The sequence below is a fragment of the Tamandua tetradactyla genome, chromosome 6 (assembly GCF_023851605.1).
Source record: "Tamandua tetradactyla isolate mTamTet1 chromosome 6, mTamTet1.pri, whole genome shotgun sequence".
Classification (NCBI taxonomy): Eukaryota; Metazoa; Chordata; class Mammalia; order Pilosa; family Myrmecophagidae; genus Tamandua; species Tamandua tetradactyla.
In genome coordinates this window covers 40,166,767-40,190,657 of record NC_135332.1, presented here as the reverse complement: position 1 = coordinate 40,190,657, position 23,891 = coordinate 40,166,767, and the positions used below count along the sequence as shown (strand labels likewise).

At 37.3% G+C, this 23,891-nt stretch overlaps 1 protein-coding gene and 1 pseudogene across 12 annotated transcripts in view; one reads left to right on the top strand and one right to left on the bottom strand.

Annotated features, from left to right (window-relative positions):
- TRIM37 (tripartite motif containing 37) overlaps positions 1-23,891 on the top strand; it is a 371,934-nt gene that overhangs the window by 152,888 nt on the left and 195,155 nt on the right. For all 12 annotated transcript variants that reach the window (XM_077164953.1, XM_077164956.1, XM_077164952.1 and 9 more), the window contains one exon: positions 18,872-18,996. In XM_077164953.1, the coding sequence (XP_077021068.1) occupies positions 18,872-18,996 (125 nt within the window). The remainder of the gene's footprint in view (positions 1-18,871; positions 18,997-23,891) is intronic.
- Positions 20,756-23,764, bottom strand: LOC143685624 (cyclin-dependent kinase 16 pseudogene; annotated as a pseudogene).

The window sequence follows — 23,891 nt, the reverse complement described above, 5'->3', positions numbered from 1 at the left end:
TTTTATTTGGTTTTATTCTATTTGAAGTGTGTTGGTTTTCTCAGATTTCTATGTTTATGTCTCATTTGGTGCTTGGGAAATTCTTAGCCGTTATTCCTTTCATTATTCTTCCTTACCCTTTTCCCTTCTCTTCTCTTTCTGGGAAAGCAAGGATGTGTATGTTTGTGTGCTTTGTGTTATTGTTCATTTCTCTGAGAACTCAAATTTTTTTCTCCTTTTTTTCCTGATTTGTTCTTTTATATGTTTTAATTTCATTGTTCTGTCTTCTAGCTCACTTATCCTTTTCAAATCTGCTTTTGTGCCTGCAGGTAATTTTCAATTTCATCTATCATTTTTATATTATCAAAAATATGTCTGTTTTTATGTAGTCTTTCAAATTCTTTTTTATGCTCTTCTAATGTTTTCTTTTTTTAGACCTTTTACTTTTTTTATTAATTAAAAAAATAACAAACAAAAATATTGACATATGCTACCATTCTACATATATAATCAATAATTCTTAATATCATCACATAGTTGCATATTCATCATTTCTTAGAACATTTGCATCGATTTAGAAAAAGAAATAAAAAGACAACTGAAAAAGAAAACGATAACAAAAAAAAGATTATATACGCCATACCCCTTACCCGTTGCTTTCATTTATCACTAGCATTTCACACTAAATTTAGTTTAACATTTGTTCCCCCTATTATTTATTTTTATTCCATATGTTCTACTCATCTGTTGATATGGTAGATAAAAGGAGCATCAGACACAAGGTTTTCACAATCACAGAGTCACATTGTGAAAGCTGTATCATTGTTCAATCATCATCAAGAAACATGGCTACTGGAACACAGCTCTACATTTTCAGGGAGTTCCCTCCAGCCTCTCCATTATATCTTGAACAACAAGGTGGTATCTACTTAATGCATAAGAAAAACCTCTAGGATAACCTCTCGACTCTGTTTGGAATCTCACACCCATTGACATTTAGTCCCATTTCCCTCTTCCCCCTTTTGGTCAAGAAGGTTCTCTCAATCCCTTGATGTTAATTCTCAGCTCATTGTAGGGTTTTTCTCAGTCCCTTGATGCTGAGTCTCAGCTCATTCCAGGCTCTCTGTTCCACGTTGCCAGGAAGGTCCACAGCCCTGAGAGTCATGTCCCACGTAGAGAGGGGGAGGGTGGTGAGACTGCTCATCCTGTTGGCTGGACAGAGAGGCCACATCTGAGCAACAAAAGAGGCTCTCTTGGGAGTGACTCTTAGTTCTAAATTTTAAGTAGACTTGACCTATCCTTTGTGGGGTTAAGTTTCATGTGAACAAACCCCAAGAGTGCGGGCTCAGCCTATAGCTTTGGTTGTCCACACTGCTTGTGAGAATATCAAGAATTCAACTTGGGGAAGTTGAATTTCTCCCTGTTCTCACCATGCCCCAAACGGGGCTTTGCAAATACTTTTCCACTCACTGATCTAATCACTCTGAGATTCATCGGGGCATCACTCTGAACAAACCAGCAAAATCTCATGTCCTACCTGAGATTCCAAGTACTTACGGCATTCAATCAAACTATCTAATAAGTTATATTTGGAAATGCACTAGTCAAAATATAAATTTTGTAACTAATAAATATTTTTTGCTTTAGTCTCACACATAAGGTGACATTTTAAAGTATTAATTATGATCTATTTTCAGCACCCTGCAGTAATGACATTCTTTTGTTCTTCCACATGCCAAAACATTTTTAAAATTTGTACATTGTACATTTCACTCTTATTATACACTCTAGGCATTCCTAGAATACCATCTCAATCTTTAACATCTATCTTTCTTTCTGATTTCATTTATGTCCCCAGCCCTCCTCCCTCTATCATTCTCACATGCCGCTTCATTCAGTGTTTTAACATAAGTATATTACAGGTAGGTGGTATTGTGCTGTCCATTTCTGAGGTTTTTTATCCAATCCTGTTGCACAGTCCGTATCCAATCAGCTCCAATTACCCACTATCTTACCCTCTTTCTATCTCCTGATGGTCTCTGTTATCAACGAAATATTCCAAGTTTATTCACTAATGTCTGTTCATATCAGTGAGACCATACCATATTTGTCCTTTTGTTTCTGGCTAATCACACTCAGCATAATGTCCTTAAGGTCCAGTCATGTTGTTACATACTTCATAACTTTATTCTGCCTTACAGCTGCATAATATTCCATCGTATGTATATACCACAGTTTGTTTAGTCACTCATCTGTTGATGGACATTTTGGCTGTTTCCATCTCTTTGCATTTGTAAATAATGCTACTATAAATATTGGTGTGTAAATGTCCTTTTGTGTCTTTGCCCTTAAATCCTCTGAGTAGATACTTAGCAATGATATTGCTGGTTCATATGGGAATTCTATATTCAGCTTTTTGAGGAACTGCCAAACTACCTTCCACAGCAGTTGCCCCATTTGACATTCCCACCAACAGTGAATAAGTGTGCCGCTTTCTCCACATCCTCTCCAGCACTTGTCATTATCTGTTTTGTTGCTAATGGCCATTCTGGTGGGTGTGAGATGATATCTCATTGTGGTTTTGATTTGCATTTCTCTAATGGCCAGGGACATTGAGCATCTCTTCATGTGCCTTTTGGCCATTTGTATTTCCTCTTCTGAGAAATGTCTGTTCAAGTCTTTTGCCCATTTTGTAATTGGGTTGGTTGTCTTTATGTTGTTGAGTTGAACATTCTCTTCATAAATTCTGGATACTGGACCTTTATCTGATATGTCGTTTCCGAATATTGTCTCCCATTGTGTAGACTGTCTTTTTACTTTCTTGATAAAGTTCTTTGGTGCACAAAAGTGTTTCATTTTGAGAAGTTCCCATTTCTTCCTTTTTTTTCTTCAGTGCTCTTGCTTTAGGTGTAAGGTCTGTAAAACCGCCTCCAATTGTAAGATTTGTAAGATATTTCCCTACATTTTCCTCTAATTGTTTTATGGTCTTAGACCTGATGTTTAGATCTTTGATCCATTTTGAGTTAACTTTTGTATAGGTTGCGAGATGCGGTTACTCTTTCATTCTTTTGCATATGGATATCCAGTTCTCTAGGCACCATTTATTGAAGAAACTATTCTGTCCCAAATGAGTTGGTTTAACTGCCTTATCAAAGATCAAATGTCCATAGATGAGAGGGTCTATATCTGAACACTCTAGATTCCATTGGTCAATATCTTTATGCCACTACCATGCTGTTTTGACCACTGTGACTTCATCATATGCCTTAAAGTCAGGCAGAGTGAGACCTCCAGCTTTGTTTTTTTTCTTCAAGATACTTTTAGCAATTCGGGGCACCCTGCCCTTCCAGATAAATTTGCTTATTGGTTTTTCTATTTCTGAAAAATAAGTTGTTGGGATTTTGATTGGTATTGTGTTGAATCTGTAAATCAATTTAGGTAGGATTGACATCTTAACTATATTTAGTCTTCCAATCCATGAACACGGTATGCCCTTCCATCTATTTAGGTCTTCTGTGATTTCTTTTAACAGTTTTCTGTAGTTTTCTTTGTATATGTCTTTTGTCTCTTTAGTTAAATTTATTTCTAGGTATTTTATTCTTTTACTTGCAATTGTAAATGGAATTCGTTTCTTGATTCCCCCTCAGATTGTTCCTTACTAGTGTATAGAAACACTACAGATTTTTGAATGTTGATCTTGTAACCTGCCACTTTGCTGTGCTCGTTTGTTAGCTCTAGTAGTTTTGCTGTGAATTTTTCAGGGTTTTTGACGTATAGTATCATATCATCTGTAAACAGTGGTAGTTTTACTTATTCCTTACCAATTTTGATGCCTTGTATTTCTTTTTCTTGTCTAATTCCTCTGGCTAGAACTTCCAACACAATGTTGAATAGCAGTGGTGATAGTGGACATCCTTGTCTTGTTCCTGATCTTGGGAAAGTTTTCAGTTTTTCCCCATTAAGGACTATATTAGCTGTGGGTTTTTCATATATTCCCTCTATCACTGTAAGGAAATTCCCTTCTATTCCTATCTTTTGAAGTGTTTTCAACAGGAAAGGATGTTGAGTTTTGTCACATGCCTTCTCTGCATCAATTGAGATGATCATGTCATTTTTGTGGTTTGATTTGTTGATATGGTGTATTACATTAATTGATTTTCTTATGTTGAACCATCCTTGCATACCTGGGATGAATCCTACTTGATCATGGTGTATAATTCTTTTAATGTGTTGCTGGATTCGATTTGCTAGAATTTTGTTGAGGGTTTTTGCATCTATATTTGTTAGAGAGATTGGTCTGTAATTTTCTTTTTTTGTAATATCTTTGCCTGGTTTTGTCATGTGTGTGATGTTGGCTTCATAGAATGAATTAGGTAGCTTTCCCTCCACTTCAATTTTTTTGAAGAGTTTGAGCAGGGTTGATACTAATTCTTTCTGGAATGTTTGTTAGAATTCACATGTGAAGCCGTCTGGTCCTGAACTTTTCTTTTTGGAAAGCTTTTTAATGACTGATGCAGTTTCTTTACTTGTGATTGGTTTGTTGAGATCATCTATTTCTTCTTGAGTCAAAGTTGGTTGTTCATGCCTTTATAGGAAGTTGCCCGTTTCATCTACATTTTTGTATTTATTAGCGTAAAGTTGTTCATAGTATCCAGTTATTACCTCCTTTATTTCTGTGTGGTCAGTGGTCATGTCTCCTCTTCCATTTCTGATCTTATTTATTTACATCCTCTCTCTTTTCCTTTTTGTCAATCTTGCTAAGGGCCCATCAATCTTATTGATTTTCTCACAGAACCAACTCCTCGTTTTATTGATTTTCTCAATTGTTTTCATGTTCTCAATTTCATTTATTTCTGCTCTAATCTTTGTTATTTCTTTCCTTTTGCTTGCTTTGGGGTTAGTTTGCTGTTCTCTTTCCAGTTCTTCCAAGTGGACAGTTAATTCCGAATTTTTGCCATTTCTTCTTTTTTGATATAGGCATTTAGGGCAATAAATTTCCCTCTTAACACTTCCTTTGCTGCATCCCATATGTTTTGATACCTTGTGTTTTCATTTTCATTTTCCTCGAGATTTTTACTGATTTCTCTTGTAATTTCTACCTTGACCCACTGGTTGTTTAGGAATGTGTTGTTGAGCCTCCACATATTTGTGAATTTTCTGGCTCTTTACCTGTTATTGATTTCCAACTTCATTCCCTTATGATCTGAGAAAGTGTTTTCTATGATTCCAATCTTTTAAAATTTGTTGTGAATTGTTTTGTGACCCAGCATATGGTGTGTCCTTGAAAGTGATCCATGAGCCCTTGAGAAAAAGGTGTATCCTCTGTTGTGGGGTTTAATGTCCTATAAATGTCTGTTAAGTCTAGCTCATTTATTGTAATATTCAAATTCTCTGTTTCTTTATTGATCCTCTGTCTAGATGTTCTGTCCATTGATGAGAGTGGGGAGTTGAAGTCTCCAACTATTGTGGTAGATGTATCTATTTCCCTTTTCAGTGTTTGCCTCATGTATTTTGGGGCATTCTGGTTCGGTGCGTAAATATCTATGATTGTTATGCCTTCATGTTGAATTGTTCCTTTTATTAGTACATAGTATTCTTCTTTGTCTCTTAACTGTTTTACATTTGAAGTCTAATTTGTTGGATATTAGTATAGCTACTCCTGCTCTTCTCTGGTTGTTATTTGCATTAAATATCTTTTCCCAACCTTTCACTTTCAACCTATGTTTATCTTTGGGTCTAAGGTTGTTTCCTTTAAACAGCATATAGAAGGATACTGTTTTTTAATCCATTCTGCCAGTCTGTGTCTTTTGATTGGGGAGTTCAATCCATTAACATTTAGTTTTATTACTGTTTGGGTAGTACTTTCATCTACCATTTTTCCTTTTGTATTTTATATGTCATATCTAATTTTCCTTCTTTCTACACTCTTCTCTGCACCTCTCTCTTCTGTCTTTTCATATCTGTCTCTAGTGTTCCCTTTAGTATTTCTTGCAGAGCTGGTCTCTTGGTCACAAATTCTCTCAATGCTTTTTTTGTCTGAAAATGTTTTAATTTCTCCCTCATTTTTGAATTACAATTTTGCTGGGTATAGGATTCTTGGTTGGCAGTTTTCCTGTTTTAGTGATTTAAATATATCATCCCACTGTCTTCTTTCTCACCTCCATGGTTTCTGCTGAGAAATCTGCATATAGTCTTATTGGGTTTCCCTTGTATGCAATGAATTGCTTTTCTCTTGCTGCTTTCAAGATCCTTTCTTTCTCTTTGACCTCTGACATTCTGAGTAGTAAGTGTCTTGGAGAACTTCTATTTGGATCTGTTCTCTTTGGGGTACGCTGCACTTCGAGCTGTAATTTTAGGTCCTTCATAAGAGTTGGGAAATTTTCAGTGATCATTTCTTCCATTAGTTTTTCTCCTCCTTTTCCCTTCTCTTCTCCTTCCGGAACACTCACAACACGTTTATTTGTGTGCTTCATATTATCATTCAATTCCCTGAGTCCCTGCTCATATTTTTCCATTATTTTCCCTATAGTTTCTGTTTCTTGTCAGATTTCAGATGGTCCAACCTCCAGTTTACTAATCCTAACCTGTCTCTTTAAATCTACCATTGTAGGCTTTCATTGTTTTGTTCATCTCTTGTACTGTACCTTTCATCCCCCTAAGTTCCGTGAATTGTTTTTCCAGACTTTCCATTTCTTCTTTTTGTTCATCCTTATCTTCTTCATATCCTCCCACAATTCATTGTTTTGTTTTGTTTTTTTATTAATTAAAAAAAATTAGCAAACAAAACATTTAGATATCATTCCATTCTATATGTACAATCAGTATTCTTAATATCATCACATAGTTGCATATTCATCATTTCTTAGTACATATGCATCGATTTAGAAAAAGAAATAAAAAGACAACAGAAAAAGAAATAAAATGATAATAGAGAAAAAAAACTATACGTACCATACCACTTACCCCTTGCTTTCATTTACCACTATTTCAAACTGAATTTATTTTAACATTTGTTCCCCCTATTATTTATTTTTATTCCATATGTTCTATTCTTTTGTTGATATAGTAGCTAAAAGGAGCATCAGACGCAACGTTTTCACATTCACAGAGTGTCATTGTGAAAGCTATATCATTGTTCAATCATCATCTAGAAACATGGCTACTGGAACACAACACTACATTTTCAGGCAATTTCCTCCAGCCTCTCCATTACATGTTGAACAACAAGGTGATATCTACTTAATGCATAAGAATAACCTCCAGGATAACCTCTCGACTCTGTTTGAAATCTCTCAGCCATTGACACTTTGTCTCATTTTACTCTTCCCCCTTTTGGTCAAGAAGGTTCTCTCAATCCCTTGCTGTTAATTCTCAGCTCATTCTAGGGTTTTTCTCAGTCCTTTGATGCTGAGTCTCCGCTCATTCCAGGATCTCTGTCCCACGTTGCCAGGAAGGTCCACAGCCCTGGGAGTCATGTCCCACGCAGAGACAGGGAGGGTGGTGAGACTGCTCATCATATTGGCTGGAGAGAGAGGCCACATCTGAGCAACAAAAGAGGCTCTCTTGGGAGTGACTCTTAGGCCTAAATTTTAAGTAGACTTGACCTATCCTTTGTGCGGTTAAGTTTCATGTGAACAAACCCCAAGAGTGGGGGCTCAGCTTATAGCTTTGGTTGTCCACACTGCTTGTGAGAATATCAAGAATTCAACTTGGGGAAGTTGAGTTTTCCCCTGTTCTCACCATTCCCCGAAGGGGACTTTGCAAATACTTTTCCTGTCCCTGATCAAATCATTCTGGGATTCATTGGTTCATCACTCTGGACAAACCAGCAAAATCTCATGTGCTGCCTGAGATTCCATGTACTTATGATATTCAATCAAACTATCTACATGAGGTATATTTGGAAATGCTCTGGTCAAAATATAAATTTTGTAACAAACATTTTTGGCTTTAGTCTCACACATCAGGTGACATTTTAAAGTATTATTTATGATCTATTTTCAGCACCCTGCAGCAATCACATTCCTTTGTTCTTCCTCTTGCCAAAACATTTTTAAAATTTGTACATTGTACATTTCACTATTATTAAACAGTATAGGCATTCCTAGATTATACCGTCTTGATCTTTAACATCTCTCTTTCTTTCTCATTTCATTTATGTCCCCAGCCCTCTTCCCTCTATCATTCTCACATGCATCTTCATTCATTGTTTTAACATAATTACATTACAGTTAGGTAGTGTTGTGCTGTTCATTTCTGAGTTTTTGTATCCAGCCGTGTTGCACAGTCTGTATCCCTTCAGCTCCAGTTACCCACTATCTTACCCTCTTTCTATCTCCTGATGGTCTCTGTTACCAACGACATATTCCAAGTTTATTCACTAATGTCGGTTCATATCAGTGATACCATACAGTATTTGTCCTTTAGTTTTTGGCTAGTCTCACTCAGCATAATGTTCTCAAGGTCCATCCATATTGTTACATACTTCATAAGTTTATTCTGTCTTTATAGCTGCATAATATTCCATCGTCTGTATATACCACAGTTTGTTTACCACTCTTCTGTTGATGGACATTCTGGCTGTTTCCATCTCCTTGCAATTGTAAATAATGCTGCTATAAACATTGGTGTGCAAATGTGCATTTGTGTCTTTACCCTTAAGTCCTCTGAGTAGATACCTAGCAATGGTATTGCTGGTTTATATGGCAATTCTATATTCATCTTTTTGAGGAACCGCCAAACTGCCTTCCACCGTGGTTGCACCATTTGACATTCCCACCAGCAGTGAATAAGTGTGCCTCTTTCTCCACATCCTCTCCAGCACTTATCATTATCTGTTTTGTTGATAATGGCCATTCTCGTGGGTGTGAGATGATATCTCATTGTGGTTTTGATTTGCATTTCTCTAATGGCCAGGGACATTGAGCATCTCTTCATGACAAACCAATCACAAGTAAAGAAATTGAATCAGTCATTAAAAAGTTTCCCAAAAAGAAAAGTCTAGGACCAGATGGCTTCGCATGTGAATTCTAGCAAAGATTCCAGAAAGAATTAGTACCAACCCTGCTCAAACTCTTCAAAGAAATTGAAGTGGAGGGAAAGCTACCTAATTCATTCTACGAAGCCAACATCACCCTGATAGCAAAACCAGGCAAAGATATAAAAAAAAAGAAAACTACAATCTCTCTAATGAATATAGAGAGATTGATTAGTATTCAACAAAATTCTAGCAAATCGAATCCAGCAACACATTAAAAGAATTATACATCATGACCAAGTAGGATTCATCCCAGGTATGTAAGGGTGGTTCAACATAAGAAAATCATTTAATGTAATACATCATTGATTTGGTTTTTGATGAGGTTTTCCTCGTCTGTTCGTACATTGTGAATTAGTTGTTTCAGCTCTTGTATCTCATTTGAACTATTGTTTTATTCCTTTGACTGGGCCATATCTTCAATTTTCCTGGTGTGATTTGTTATTTTTTGCTGGCGTCTAGACATTTAATTACCTTAATTAGTTTATTCTGGAGACTACTTTTACTTCTCTTTCCTAGGGTTTACTTGCTAGATGAATTTGTTGTCTCTCTGTTCCGTCACCTTCAGTTTACCTTTTCCGGACCTGTAGCTTAGGTTTTGTTTAACAGAGGGTAATTTTTCAGTTCTTGTTTTTTTGTTTCTTGCCCTGCTTCTATGGTGCATTTTCCCTCCCCTCCCTTAGGAGGGTCTATGTAGGTATTATAGACTGTAGCCAGGTTTTCCCGGACTAAACTGGCCTCCTATCAGGGGGAAGAAGTCACCTGGGTCAGTTTTCCCTGAGGGTGAGACCCAGCGGGTTAAAAGAGTTTCTTGTGAATTCTCTGGGTTCTGTTTTTCTTATCCTGCCCAGTACGTGGTGCTTCTGCCTGTGGGTCACACCAACAAAAGATGTTGCAGCACTTTTAACTTTCAAAAACTCTCCCTGCTGGGCGCGTGGTGGAGACGGAGGAGAGGTCCTAGGCTGGTTTTAATGGCTTCAAATTGCCAAGCCCTGGGGTCTTAATTCCTTGAGAGAGGGATTCCACCTGAGTTGGGCTTCACTCCTCCCCTGAGGAAGGCACAGGTGGGAGACAGTCCTGAAAGCAGCCCATTTCTGCCTATGCCTGGGGATACGATTTGCTAGAATTTTATTGAGGAATTTTGCATCTATATTCATTAGAGAGATTGGTCTGTAGTTTTCTTTTTTTGTAATATCTTTGCCTGGTTTCGGTATGAGGGTGATGTTGGCTTCATAGAATGAATTAGGTAGTTTTCCCTCCACTTCGATTTTTTTGAAGAGTTTGAGGAGAGTTGGTACTAATTTTTTCGGGAATGTTTGATAGAATTCACATGTGAAGCCGTCTGGTCCTGGACTTTTCTTTTTAGGAAGCTTTTGAATGACTAATTCAATTTCTTTACTTGTGATTGGTTTATTGAGGTCATCTATTCATGTCTTTCCATGAACCCGTCCATTTATTCTAAATTGTTGTATTTATTAGCGAAAAGTTGTTCATAGTATCCTGTTATTACCTCCTTTATTTCTGTGAGGTCAGTAGTTATGTCTCCTCTTCTATTTCTGATCTTATTTATTTGCATCCCCTCTCTTCTTCTTTTTGTCAATCTTGCTAAGGGCCCATCAATCTTACTGATTTTCTCCTAGAACCAACTTCTGGTCTTATCGATTTTCTCTTTTGTTTTCATGTTTTCAATTTCATTGATTTCTGCTCTGATCTTTGTTATTTCTTTCCTTTTGCTTGCTTTGGGATTAGTTTGCTGTTCTTTCTCCAGTTCTTTCAAGTGGACAGTTAATTCCTGCATTTTCGCCTTTTCTTCTTTTCTGATAAAGGCATTTAGGGCAATAAATTTCCCTCTTAACCCTGCCTTTGCTGCGTCCCATAAGTTTTGATATGTTGTGTTTTCATTTTCATTCGCCTCTAGGTATTTACTAATTTCTCTTGCAATTTCTTCTTTGACCCTCTTGTTGTTTAAGAGTGTGTTGTTGAGACTCCATGTAGTTGTGAATTTTTGGCACTCCGCCTATTATTGATTTCCAACTTCATTCCTTTATGATCCGAGAAAGTGTTGTGTATGATTTCAATCTTTTTAAATTTGTTAAGACTTGCTTTGTGACCCAGCATATGGTCTATCTTTGAGAATGATCCATGAGCACTTGAGAAAAAGGTGTATCCTGCTGTTGTGGGATGTAATGTCCTATCAATGTCTGTTAAGTCTAGCTCATTTATAGTAATATTCAGATTCTCTATTTCTTTATTAATCCTCTGTCTAGATATTCTGTCCATTGATGAGAGTGGTAAATTGAAGTTTCCAACTATTATGGTATTTGTGTCTATTTCCCTTTTCATTGTTTGCAGTATATTCCTCACGTATTTTGGGGCATTCTGGTTTGGTGCATAAATATTTATTATTGTTATGTGTTCTTGTTTAATTGTTCCTTTTATTAGTATATAATGTCCTTCTTTGTCTCTTTTAACTGTTTTACATTTGAAGTCTAATTTGTTGGATATTAGTATAGCCACTCCTGCTCTTTTCTGGTTGTTATTTGCATGAAATATCTTTTCCCAACCTTTCACTTTCAACCTATGTTTATCTTTGGGTCTAAGATGTGTTTCCTGTAGACAGCATATAGAAGGATCCTGTTTTTTAACCCATTCTGCCAGTCTATGTCTTTTGATTGGGGAATTCAGTCCATTAACATTTAGAGTTATTACTGTTTGGATAATATTTTCCTCTACCATTTTGCCTTTTGTGTTATATATATCATATCAGACTTTCCTTCTTTCTACACTCTTCTCCATACCTCTCTCTTCTGTCTTTTCATATCTGACTCTATTGGTCCCTTTAGTATTTCTTACAGAGCTGGTGTCTTGGTTACAAATTCTCTCAGTGACTTTTTGTCTGAGAATGTTTTAATTTCTCCCTCATGTTTGAAGGACAATTTTGCTGGATATAGGAGTCTTGCTGGCAGTTTTTCTCTTTTAGTAATTTAAATATATCATCCCACTGTCTTCTAGCTTCCATGGTTTCTGCTGAGAAATCTACATATAGTCTTATTGGGTTTCCCTTGTATGTGATGGATTGTTTTTCTCTTGCTGCTTTCAAGATCCTCTCTTTCTCTTTGACCTCTGACATTCTAACTAGTAAGTGTCTTGGAGAACGCCTATTTGGGTCTAATCTCTTTGGGGTGCGCTGTACTTCTTGGATCTGTAATTTTAGGTCTTTCATAAGAGTTGGGAAATTTTCAGTGATAATTTCTTCCATTAGTTTTTCTCCTCCTTTTCCCTTCTCTTCTCCTTCTGGGACAACAACCAGACGTATATTTGTGCGCTTCATATTGTCCTTGAGTTCCCTGGTACCCTGTTCAAATTTTTCCCTCTTTTCCGGATAGTTTCTGTTTCTTTTTGGAATTCAAATGTTCCATCCTCCAAATCAGTAATTCTATCTTCTGTCTCTTTAAATCTATCGTTGTAGGTATCCATTGTTTTTTCCATCTTTTCTACTTCATCCTTCACTTCCACAAGATCTGTGATTTGTTTTTTCAGTTTTTATTTCTTCTTTTTGTTCAGCCCATGTCTTCTTCATGTCCTCCCTCAATTTATCGATTTTGTTTTTGAAGAGGTTTTCCATTTCTGTTCGTATATTCAGCATTAGTTTTTTCAGCTCCTGTATCTCATTTGAACTATTGGTTTGTTCCTTTGACTGGGCCATATTTTCAATTTTCTGAGCATGATCCGTTATCTTCTGTTGGCGTCTGGGCATTTCGTCAGATTTCCCTGGGTGTTGAACCCCACAGGTTGAAAGATTTTTCTGAAATCTCTGGGTTCTATTTTTCTTATCCTGCCCAGTAGGTGGCGCTTATGGCACACGTTTGTCTGCGGGTTCCACCAGTAAAAGTTGCTGTGGGTCCTTTAACTTTGGAAAACTGTCACCGTGGGGGAGGTTCGGCAGCCAAAGCGGCTTGGAAGAGTGCCAGTCGGCCCGGGGGTCCAAAGGCGGGGAGGGTCGCCGGCCGCTGCAGCCCGGGAGATTGCCCAACCAAGTTTCCTAGTCGGTCCGGTGCACCAAGCGTGACGGGAGGACGCCAGCTGCCGCAGCCCCGCATAATGCATTGTTCCCAGCCGGACCGGGGAGTCACGTGTTTGGAAGGGACCCCCAGGTCACTGTTCTCCGTGGTCTTGGGATTTCCGACCCAACTCTCTCAGTTGGTCCGGGGGCCTCGCGTGGTGGGGGCGCCATCTGCCGCGGCCCGAGGGCTCCGCCAGCCCATTTCTGCCTGCTGGCCTGAGAAGGAGGAAGGGAGGGACTCCGGCCGCTTGCCGTTCCGCCCGGGAAAGCCCGCTCCCCTCGGCGATCTCACCGGAGCTGGTTCTCCCAGACAGTCAGCCGTTCCAGGATGGGGTACGTCGTCCCTTTGATCTCCGTCGTGTCTCCAGGAGCTGCTCTGTATCGTCTTCACTCCCCCAGTAGCTGTTCTGGAGGAGGAAAGGTGAGGGTGGCAAGGCTGTCGAGGCCGGTGGCAGAGGAGCCGGTGAAGGCGGAAGAGGGTACGGTGGTGGTTGGAGAGCCGCCGGAGTAGGAGGAGCTTACTTAAGTTTTTGAACATATAGAATATACTTATGGTTGTTAATGTCCTTCTCTGTTAATTCTACTATGTTCTTGGTTTGGTTTTGAGTGATTAATCTGTTCATTATGTTATGTTTTAGCATGCCTTTGCAAGCCTAGTAATTCTTAATTAAATGTTACACACTGTAAATCTTACCTTGTTGAATGCTGGATATTTTTATATGCTCTTAAATACTCTAGAGCTTTCCTCCATTCAAAAAATAGCTATTAACCAAAAAACTAACCTCAGACACTTAATTTCTTAAACCAAGCCTAGGTCTTGCTTTTATGATTTAGATGCATCCAGAGCATTCCTCTATCTAGGGATAAGTTTTCCCACTATTGAGCCAAGACCATTCTTTTTATTGTACCCAGTTTTCCACGATTATGATGTTTTTCCATTCTGGCAGAGGGCGATCAGCAGTATTCCTTGACCTTTGGAAGAATTGGGATGGATCATTTCAGATGTTTTTTTTCCCCCAGCCTTGGGTATTCTTTACTTGATTGGGACCCTTAGCCGATCCTGAATTTTTTCTCTATGCAGTTCTCTCCTGTTTGGTACTCTCTTCTACAAGGCCTAATGTCCTGGTCTCCATGGACTCAGCTCCATGTCTTCAACTCAGGGAACTTGCTCAAGTCCATCTTGATTACCTCTTTCTGTACTGTAGTGTGAGAATTCTTTCAAGGCAATAATCTGTGGCTATCTTGGTTGCTTTTCTCTCTTTGGGCCATAACTGCCCTTCTTTCACTGTCTTGAAAACCATTGTTTCATATATTTTGTCTTATTTGGGGTTTTGGTTGTTGCAGGTTAAAAGGTAAATCTGGTACCTGTTCTATCTTTGAGCAAATGTAGAAATTGAATGTCTTAGTGCTTTTAAATAGCAGCCGCTCAGTCTTTCTGTTTTGGTGTTTTGTTGTTTTAAATCCTGTCTTTTCCAAAAGTAGCCAGTACTGCTAATTCCTAACCCTTCAGAATGTTCTGCACTGTAAATTGGTTTAATCTTCTGTTTTTTCCACTGATGAAATGATTCAACTTTTCTATTTGTTCATTGTTTTTTCAGTTTTCAAAATTTTGTGGTTACCTGTTTATTGTTTTAATCCTTGTGGGGTTTTTATTCATTATTTTAAAAAATTTTGTTTCGGTGCAGTTTCACACAGAAGCAAGTATAAATTTCCATACTTATCTGGAAGTCTCTTGCCATTTTGTAAGGAGATACATTTCCCCAAAAACAAAGAAGCAAAGCAAACAAACAACAACGAACAAACGAACAAAAAATCAACAAATGATGCTGCAATAATGGAGTACTCACATGGAAAAATAATGAAATGTGGCCCTACCATACAGCAGAAAAAAAAATTGTAAGGATGATTTTCTCCTTGTGTGTCGAAAATACTGAAGTCAGTTAGAACACTAATTAGAACCAAAGCAGTTTTTCATATGTTATTTTCCACATCCCTTTGGAAAAGTTTTATTTATTTTTTTTTTGGAAAAGTTTTTATAAGAAATTAGTGCGCCTTGTCAGCTTTGCTTTGCAGCTTACTTATTTTCATTACCTTGACAAATCAAGATGATACAGTGGGTTCACACTTCACCCTATGTTGACCACTCTACAAGCTTGAGCCTTTTATTTTTTATAGGAATGTGTACCTCTGTGGGAATAGTATGACAAAAGCACAGGAATGGAATTATTAACCTGGCATTTGATTTGATGATTGGATCTGCTGTGTCTCATATCGTAAAGTAGGAGCCATTAACTCTTTTATCAGAGTGTGTTCTGTACTGGCAGGGATGGAGACGGGGCGTCTTAAAGCAATACAACAATGGCACTTGGAGCAGGAGTAATCTCCAAAGAGAAAATTTTAAAATGAAAAATAACAACAACTATTAACTAAAAAAAATCTCTAAGCTCAAGCACTTAACAGATCATAAACCAAAATTTTAAAACACATGAAATCTAAAGAAAAAAACTCATTGTAGAAAGAAATAATATGAAAGAATACTTAAGTGCTGTAGAAGATAGATTGGGGTGGGTGTGAGTATGTGTGTGTGTGTATTTTTAGAAGAAGAGAATGGAAGGAATGGTAAAGAAGCAGTATCTAAAGCAATGTCAGGTTTTTAAAAAATTGATGAAAGAAACATCCCTCACATTGAAATAGCTTCCAAAGATAGATCTAACAGCTGACACACTAGGGAAGTTGCAGACCATTTAGAATAGAGATAAACCTTACTCGTTTGTAGCAAGAAAAGCAGATTATCTAGAGGAAGACAAAATGGAAGTAATTAAATTCTTCTCATCATCAATAATGAAGACCAGAAGATAATGGAAAAATATCTTGGAAAATATGAATAAAAATTATCAATGCAGAATTTATGTTCAGTAAATCATTTATGATAGTGGCTAAAGTATATTTTTAGACATATAAAGACTAAAAATTGTTAAAGAATTACTTAAGATTGTAGTTTAGTAGGAAATATTATTCAGAGGGATGGTGTGACATTCGATACAACTGTGAGCTTAGAGATTGATAAAATATCTTGTAAATTTTATTTACTACTAACTTTAAAAATTAAAGAAAATTTTTTTGTCAATCATTATAAAACCCAATCAGTGTGAAATTAGTGAGAAATTTTATAGAAAGTAGTTAAGCATGGTAATGTCCTTTTATTTAGAAGTTGGAAACATACTGAAATATTTAGGGTTTATTAGAAATGTTGTAGTTAGATAATATATGTTAAAAACTTTTAAAGTAACCACTAACAGAAAAATTGAAATATAATTTTTAACTGTACAGAAGTGTCAGTTCCTAGTGGATTGAACACCTACATCTGAAGATCTAAATTTAATTATTTTTAGAGAAGAATATCCTGCTAGGCCAGAATTTTCTTTAGACAGAGCAGACGTAAAATTTAGGACAAAATTTTTGAGTGTATTAAAATTTAAAACTCTTTGAATTTTGAAAAGAAAACCTTAAACTATGTTGACAAGCCATAAACTGTTTAAAGTTTTTTGTTATTTCCTTAACTCAAGAAGATTGGTATTCAGAATTAATAAAGAAATAAAAGTCAATTATAAGTAACTAGAAAAATGTTGTAAAAAGTGGTCAAGGCATATGAACAGATATTTCACAAAAGAGGATATCTTGATGAACAGTAAACATGAAATTTCACTAATAATCCAGGAAATATAAATGTAAATCACAATAAAATGCCATTGGATACATGTTAGATTTGTAAAAGTTAATAAGAAACTATCAAATGTTGACATGGGTGTACAGAGAGAACTTTTACACTGCTGTTGGAACCATAAATCTGTAAGCTACTTTGGAGAGCAATTTGCTGATAATCTCCTGAAATTATTGGTGTGCTTCTTTCTACCCAGTATTTTCAGTCTTGGATAATATACCTTAGAGAATCTTGTTTAGGTGCACAAGAAACTGTGCACAGGTTCTTGACTCCATTCTTTTTGTGTATGTGTGCTATGTTGCAGGGTCACATTTCATTCTTTTTTCCGTGTGAGTAGCCCATTATTGTAGCATCATTTGTTGAATTGTTTGTTTGTTTTTGTTGGGTTATTTGGGAAGTGCATGGGCTGGAAATCGAAGCCAGGTCTCCCGCTTGGCAGGCATGAATTCTACCACTGAGCTACCCTTGCACCCCCTTCCATTTTTATTTTTAATGGTGAAGAATAGTATACAACCTAAATGTCCATTGATGAAAAGATAAATTGTGGTGTATGCTTACAGTGTAATGCCTTAAAATCTTTGAAATGAGTAAAGTAGATGAACGCAAATGAATTATTAAATCTCAAAAACAACTTGAGTAAATACAACAGGCTGCGTGGTGAGACAGCTTGTGATGGTGTTTATATAAAGAGTGTGAACATTCAAAACAATTGTGTATGTTGTTTACAGATGTAAGTACATACACATATATGTTAGAATGACATATATAGTGATGATAAACTGGAATTAAAGGAGTGAGTTAACTTCAGAGGAAGGGAGGAGAAATTGGGGTTCAGTAAGTTATACCATAGTAAATTTTCAATACAAGTTTAAGGAAAAATATAAATTAAACTTAATGCATATTTTATTCTGTGATTTTTAACCATGACATACTATTGAAGATGATGATACTCAAATAATAAATCATTTAAAGTCACTTATTCAAAAAACATTAATGTTCTTTGCAAGGTCTGACAAGAAAAAGAATGGCAAAATATTCAGCTACTTATTTTTTCCTTCATATTGTCTGTTGCCCGTGTGTTGTTGCTTGATCCCAATCATAGGATATCAGTATTCTTGGTAAGCTATAAGCAACTGTGATTATAAAAATACAAACCCAGTTGTAGTGGGTTTGAGAGTTAAGTATCTATTAAGATTCTAGATTTATTTATTTCTATTCTATCAGTATCGTCCATATGACATTTTATAGTTTATAAAACTCTTTGTCTATATTAACTCATGATCCTTATAACAAATCCAGTGGAGCAAGCAGTGGTAGATGATATTATTTTAATTTTACACATGAATGGACGCACAGATTTTCAGGTCATATAATTATTGAATGGCGAAATTAGGAATTCAGGTCGCTTCTCTTGAATCCAAAATCAGTAGACTTGTAACTATTATACTTATTTTACTAAAGTTGAATTTCTCTATTTTGCCTTTGATATAACTTGTAAAATAGTGTTTCCCAAACAAATGTTTTTATGTGTGTCACATCTTAACATTTCTTTTTTTCTCTGGACTGCTCATTTAGTCTATCAGTCAGGACAGGTTTATTCATTAGCATACATGATTGATTCCCTGTGCCAGTCTGAATGTATATTTGCAACTGCTTAAAATGGATCTATCTAATAATACGAGGAGAGAAAAACGCTGTAAGATGAGGTCTACTTACTTAGCGAATTTAATGGAATTAATGAATTGAATGAATTTTAATTTTATTCCAGTTAGAATTAACTAAATCTAGAGTCTTCATAGATTCTTAACTCTCAAACCTACTTTAAAAGGGTCATTTTCTTTTTTTGTGTGTGTGTGTGAGGGCGTGGTCTAGGAATCGAACCTGGGTCTCCCCCGCCGCATGGAAGGCAGGTATTCTACCACTGAACCACCTGTCCACCCAGTTTTTCTTTGTCTCATTATTTTGTGGTTACATAACCAGAATAGTTCTTGTTTTCATTCTTTATTGGAAAGATTTAAGGTTAAGGTGAATAGTAATTATGTGTATTCATATACTGTTTCTCCTCACACAGTTGCGGTCTTGTAGTAAGAGTGAATTGATATCTAAGAGCTCAGAGATACTCATGATGTTTCAGCAAGTTCATCGAAAGCCTATGGCATCTTTTGTTACCACTCCTGTACCACCAGACTTTACCAGGTATGACGGTTTTTTAAAACTTCATTTACATTTGAATGTTATATGCAATTGTATGTACTTGTTTCGAAAGAATATGTAACTTTTTTTTTTTAATTTGTTGAGGTAAAATTCATGACACTGAAATGTCACTGGTTTTTTACTTTAAAATGGTTCATTTATTATAGTAACAATGTTGTGCAACTACCACCTCTCTAGTTTCAAAATTTTTTCATCATTGCATAAGAATTCCTGATTCCATAAATAACTTTCCCCATTCTCTCCTTTCCCTATCCCCTGGCAACCACCAGGGTTGCATTTTATCTCTCTGGATTTACTTATTCTGGATATTTAATATAAATGGAATCATACAATAAGTGACCTTTCTTGTCTACGTTGTTTCACTTCATTTACATTATTCATATACATTAATAATGAGATAAAGAAAAACTGGGTGGACAGGTGGTTCAGTGGTAGAATACCTGCCTTCCATGCGGCGGGGGAGACCCAGGTTCGATTCCTAGACCACGCCCTCACACACACACACAAAAAAAGAAAATGACCCTTTTAAAGTAGGTTTGAGAGTTAAGAATCTATGAAGACTCTAGATTTAGTTAATTCTAACTGGAATAAAATTAAAATTCATTCAATTCATTAATTCCATTAAATTCGCTAAGTAAGTAGACCTCATCTTACAGCGTTTTTCTCTCCTCGTATTATTAGATAGATCCATTTTAAGCAGTTGCAAATATACATTCAGACTGGCACAGGGAATCAATCATGTATGCTAATGAATAAACCTGTCCTGACTGATAGACTAAATGAGCAGTCCAGAGAAAAAAAGAAATGTTAAGATGTGACACACATAAAAACATTTGTTTGGGAAACACTATTTTACAAGTTATATCAAAGGCAAAATAGAGAAATTCAACTTTAGTAAAATAAGTATAATAGTAATACACTATTTTTGAGTTTCATCTACATTTTAGCATGTATTAGTACTTCATTCATTTTTATGACTAAATATTCCATTGTATGCATTTGAGCTATTTCCACACTTTTATCATTTTAATCAATTTCGTGTATGAAATTCAGTGACAATTAATTATGTTTACAATGTTGTGGTACCATCACCACCACCCATTACCAGAACTTTTTCATCACTTAAAACAGAAACCCTGACCTGTTAATAACTCCCCATTTGTTCTTCCCCTAGCCCCTGTTAAACTCCAGTCACTTTGTGTCTCTGTGAATTTGTTTATTCTAGATATTTCATACAAGTGGACCTATAAAGTATTTGTCCTTTTGTGTCTGTCTTGTTTCACTTAGCATAATATTTTCAAGGTTGATGCATGTTAACATGCATTAGAACTTCATTCCTTTTTCTGGTTGTTTGTATGTACCACATTTTGTTTAGCCATTTATCTGAACACCTGGCTTGTTTCTACCTTTTGGCTTGTCAATAATACTGCTATGAATTCAAATTTTTTTTTAAGGAGTGATGAGAGCTTTGCTAACACCCTAGCAGACAGGCCAATGATTGGGTGCTTGAGCTGGTGCAGGGAGCATGTGGGCAGGTGAGCATAGGTCAGGCAGGTAGGCAGGCAGCAAATGGGGAGCTATTAGCTTAATTTTCTTTTAGCTTATTGTCTTTAGCTTGATTTTACCTTTTTAGATGGTGGCATAGGTGCCCTTGCCCAGCAAGTTGGGTATGCCCAATAAGGAGTATGGCATCCCTTCAGCAGGTGCCTGCTGGGCCCCTGCTGGGTTTGTACCCTATAATTCAGCTTAGAACTCTGTCCACCATGCAAAAAGCTGTCCTGTCTGAGTCAGGCATCAACATCAACCAAAGGCTGTCTCCTTTCTGTAGCTGGATCTCCTTTAGTACAACTATGGAAATAGTCTCACAAAGTTTGTACATCCACTCAGTGAGACTGAGAAAGAGTGAATGTTTTCATTGTACCCTGAGCGGAATCTGATTGTGACCCTCAAACTGCAGGGGTTTGGTGTGCAGGTCACTGTCAACTCAAGATGTAAGACTCAGAGGGGCCTTGACTTGGTACTTGGGATAGTTGTATATCTTGAACACTTCACTGGATACGATGTCTGGCCATGTCTTGTCAGTTGGGTTCCCAAGATACGGAAGATGAAGTATAGCTGTTCCTCCGCTGTGTGGCCTGGGGAAAGGGGGCAGCCTGTGGGCATCTCGTAGAAGATGCAGCCCATGCCCCACGTGTCAATCTGGGGGTTCTCATCAGAATGTCAGGAGGCTGGTACCACAGTGTCACTGCCTCATTGGAATATGTGTTTGTTGGGATTGACATAGCATGGGCAAAGGCCAGCTTGAGTTTGCTGCATTCCTTGACCAGGTTCCAGGGTTTGAGGTCTCAGTGTAGCCTTTCTGCTGGTAGCAGTAGTCCAGGCCATGGAGCAGCTGGAACGGGAGCAGTCTCATGTACATATTAATGAAATTCCTACAGTCATCTCTAACTGCTTAAGTCCTTGTCCACGTACTCTTAAGGATGAGATACATCTCCATGTGAATAATGTGGTGTAGTCTGATGATGTTGACCTTCATGATCAGGGACCCTTTCCTTGATCTTTTTGAGTGCCTCAAGATTGTTTGTTAGCTTGATTTTATCTTGATAGACCATGGCATAGATGCCCTTGCCCAGCTTTTTCAGCTCGGTGTGGGTCTCGAGTTTCCCAAAGCCTATCTCAGATAGGCTACCAGAGGGGAAGACAGTGGGTGAGTGCTTTGTCAAAAATGGATGCTAGTGAGGGTCACTTTCTCAAGATATTCCCCAGGCAGCTGAATATCAGCTGGTAGTGATAGGTGCTTGTTGATGTTCTCGATGGAACTCTTGTGGGGTAGATGTTTGTGCATGTGCGTCTTATGTCTGCCTGAGGATATGGCTGAAGCTTGGTTGCTCTCACCATTAGACTTATTTTCAAGTCCTTTCTCACAGTTCCTGGTGCAGAGCTGAGTGGGCTTGTCTAGAGTAAGGTTCCCCAGGGGTGCACATGTGGGGGCCTCTATACGGTCACTACCTCCACTTCCACCACTCTAGTCCAGGTCTGTTGGCTTGGGAGCATCATTGGTCTTATCTACACATGAGTAGCTGTCAGTGGCCTGTTATAACACAAATACTTGCATCCTGTTGAGTGACTCCCACAGCACTAATTTGTTAAATTATCCCCCCCCAAATAGACATATGTAGGATTATATCACAGTACTGTTGAATTAGTAGACCTGTTTCCTGTGCTCTGAATGTGATCATATTTTTCAGTGAGTAACAGCTGAAGCAGACTATAATGTATTCTTTTGCTTAGTGTGCCTTAGCAACCATTAGATTTCTACCTCATCATTCTAAATAAAGCATGTATATCCTGCTGTTTATTTTGTATTTCAGTAAACTGTTTTGACCCTTGATGGGAATAAAATCTGATAGTGAAAATTTTGTACCTACAGCAAAAAGAAAAACAAAAAACAGTAAAGACCCATCCACTTTCCCAAAAAAACAAACTATCAAGCAAACAATAACCCAACCAAACAAACAAACAAGAATTTTCAATAAATGGTGCTGCAATAATGGGATACTGTTTTTTTCAACAAATGGTGCTGCAATAATGGGATACTGTTCTAGTTTGCTAGCTGCTGGAATGCAATATACCAGAAATGGAATGGCTTTTAGAAGGGGAATTTAATAAGTTGCTAGTTCACAGTTCTAAGGCTGAGAAAATGTCCCAGTTAAGCCTATAGAAATGTCCAATCTGAGGCAACCAGGAAAAGATACCTTGATTCAAGAAGGCCGATGAAGTTCAAGGTTTCTCTCAAGTGAGAAGGCACATGGTGAACACAGTGAGGATTCCTCTCTCAGCTGAAAGGTCACATGGTAAACACTGTATTATCTGCTAGCTTTCTCTCCTGGCTTCCGGTTTCATGAAGCTCCCCAGGAGACGTTTTCCTTCTTCATCTCCAAAGGTCGCTAGCTCATGGACTCTCTGCTTCATGGTACTGCAGCATTCTCTGCTCTTTCCAAATCTCCTTCATTCTCCAAAATGTTTCCTCTTTTATAGGACTCCAGAAACTTATCAACACCCACCTGAATGGGTGGAGACATGTCATCACCTAATCCAGTTTAACAACCACTCTTGATTAAATCGCATCTTCAGGGAGATTATCTAATTACAGATTCCAACATACAGTATTGATAGGGATTATTCTGCATTTACAAAATGAGATTTGGATTAAAACATGACTTTTCTAGGGGACATACATGCTTTCAAACCAGCACAGATACTTACATGGAAAAAGACTGAAATGTGACCCTGCCATATACAGCCTACAAAAAAAAACAAAAACAATAAAGAAGTGTTAAGGACATAAATGGACAAAACAGCATAAAAATCAGCATGCAACTGTGGATTAGTTGGTATTTGGACATTATGAAGGATGTTAGAAATATGGTGGGAGCACCATCAACACTTTTATGATTGAAAGTTGTATGAAGTTATAGCCAGAAGTACGTTTAGACTTGAACATATTTAAGGACTATACTGGAAAAACTTAACAGTACCTACAAAGTTAATGGTTCCAGGAGGGCTTCCAGGAACTGTTTTGGCCTTGCTAATTGGGGTGTGTGTATATTGACTGCTGGGAGAGCACATAGTTGGGGAGACCATAGAGGGCTTTAAAGGAATGTGACTTCTAGTCTATTATCTGAAGGAATAGTAAAGATTGACCAGGGGAACATATTACCAAACAAAGGCTCTGAACTCTTTTGCCCATCGTGCTCTATAACCAATTCTTGAGACACAGGTCTTTCAAAGAGAGAAAGAATTTATTACTAGGTGCATAGCAGATGGCCTGACAGCCCAAAATCTGTCTCCCTGAGTTTAGGGGGTTCAAGGTTTTT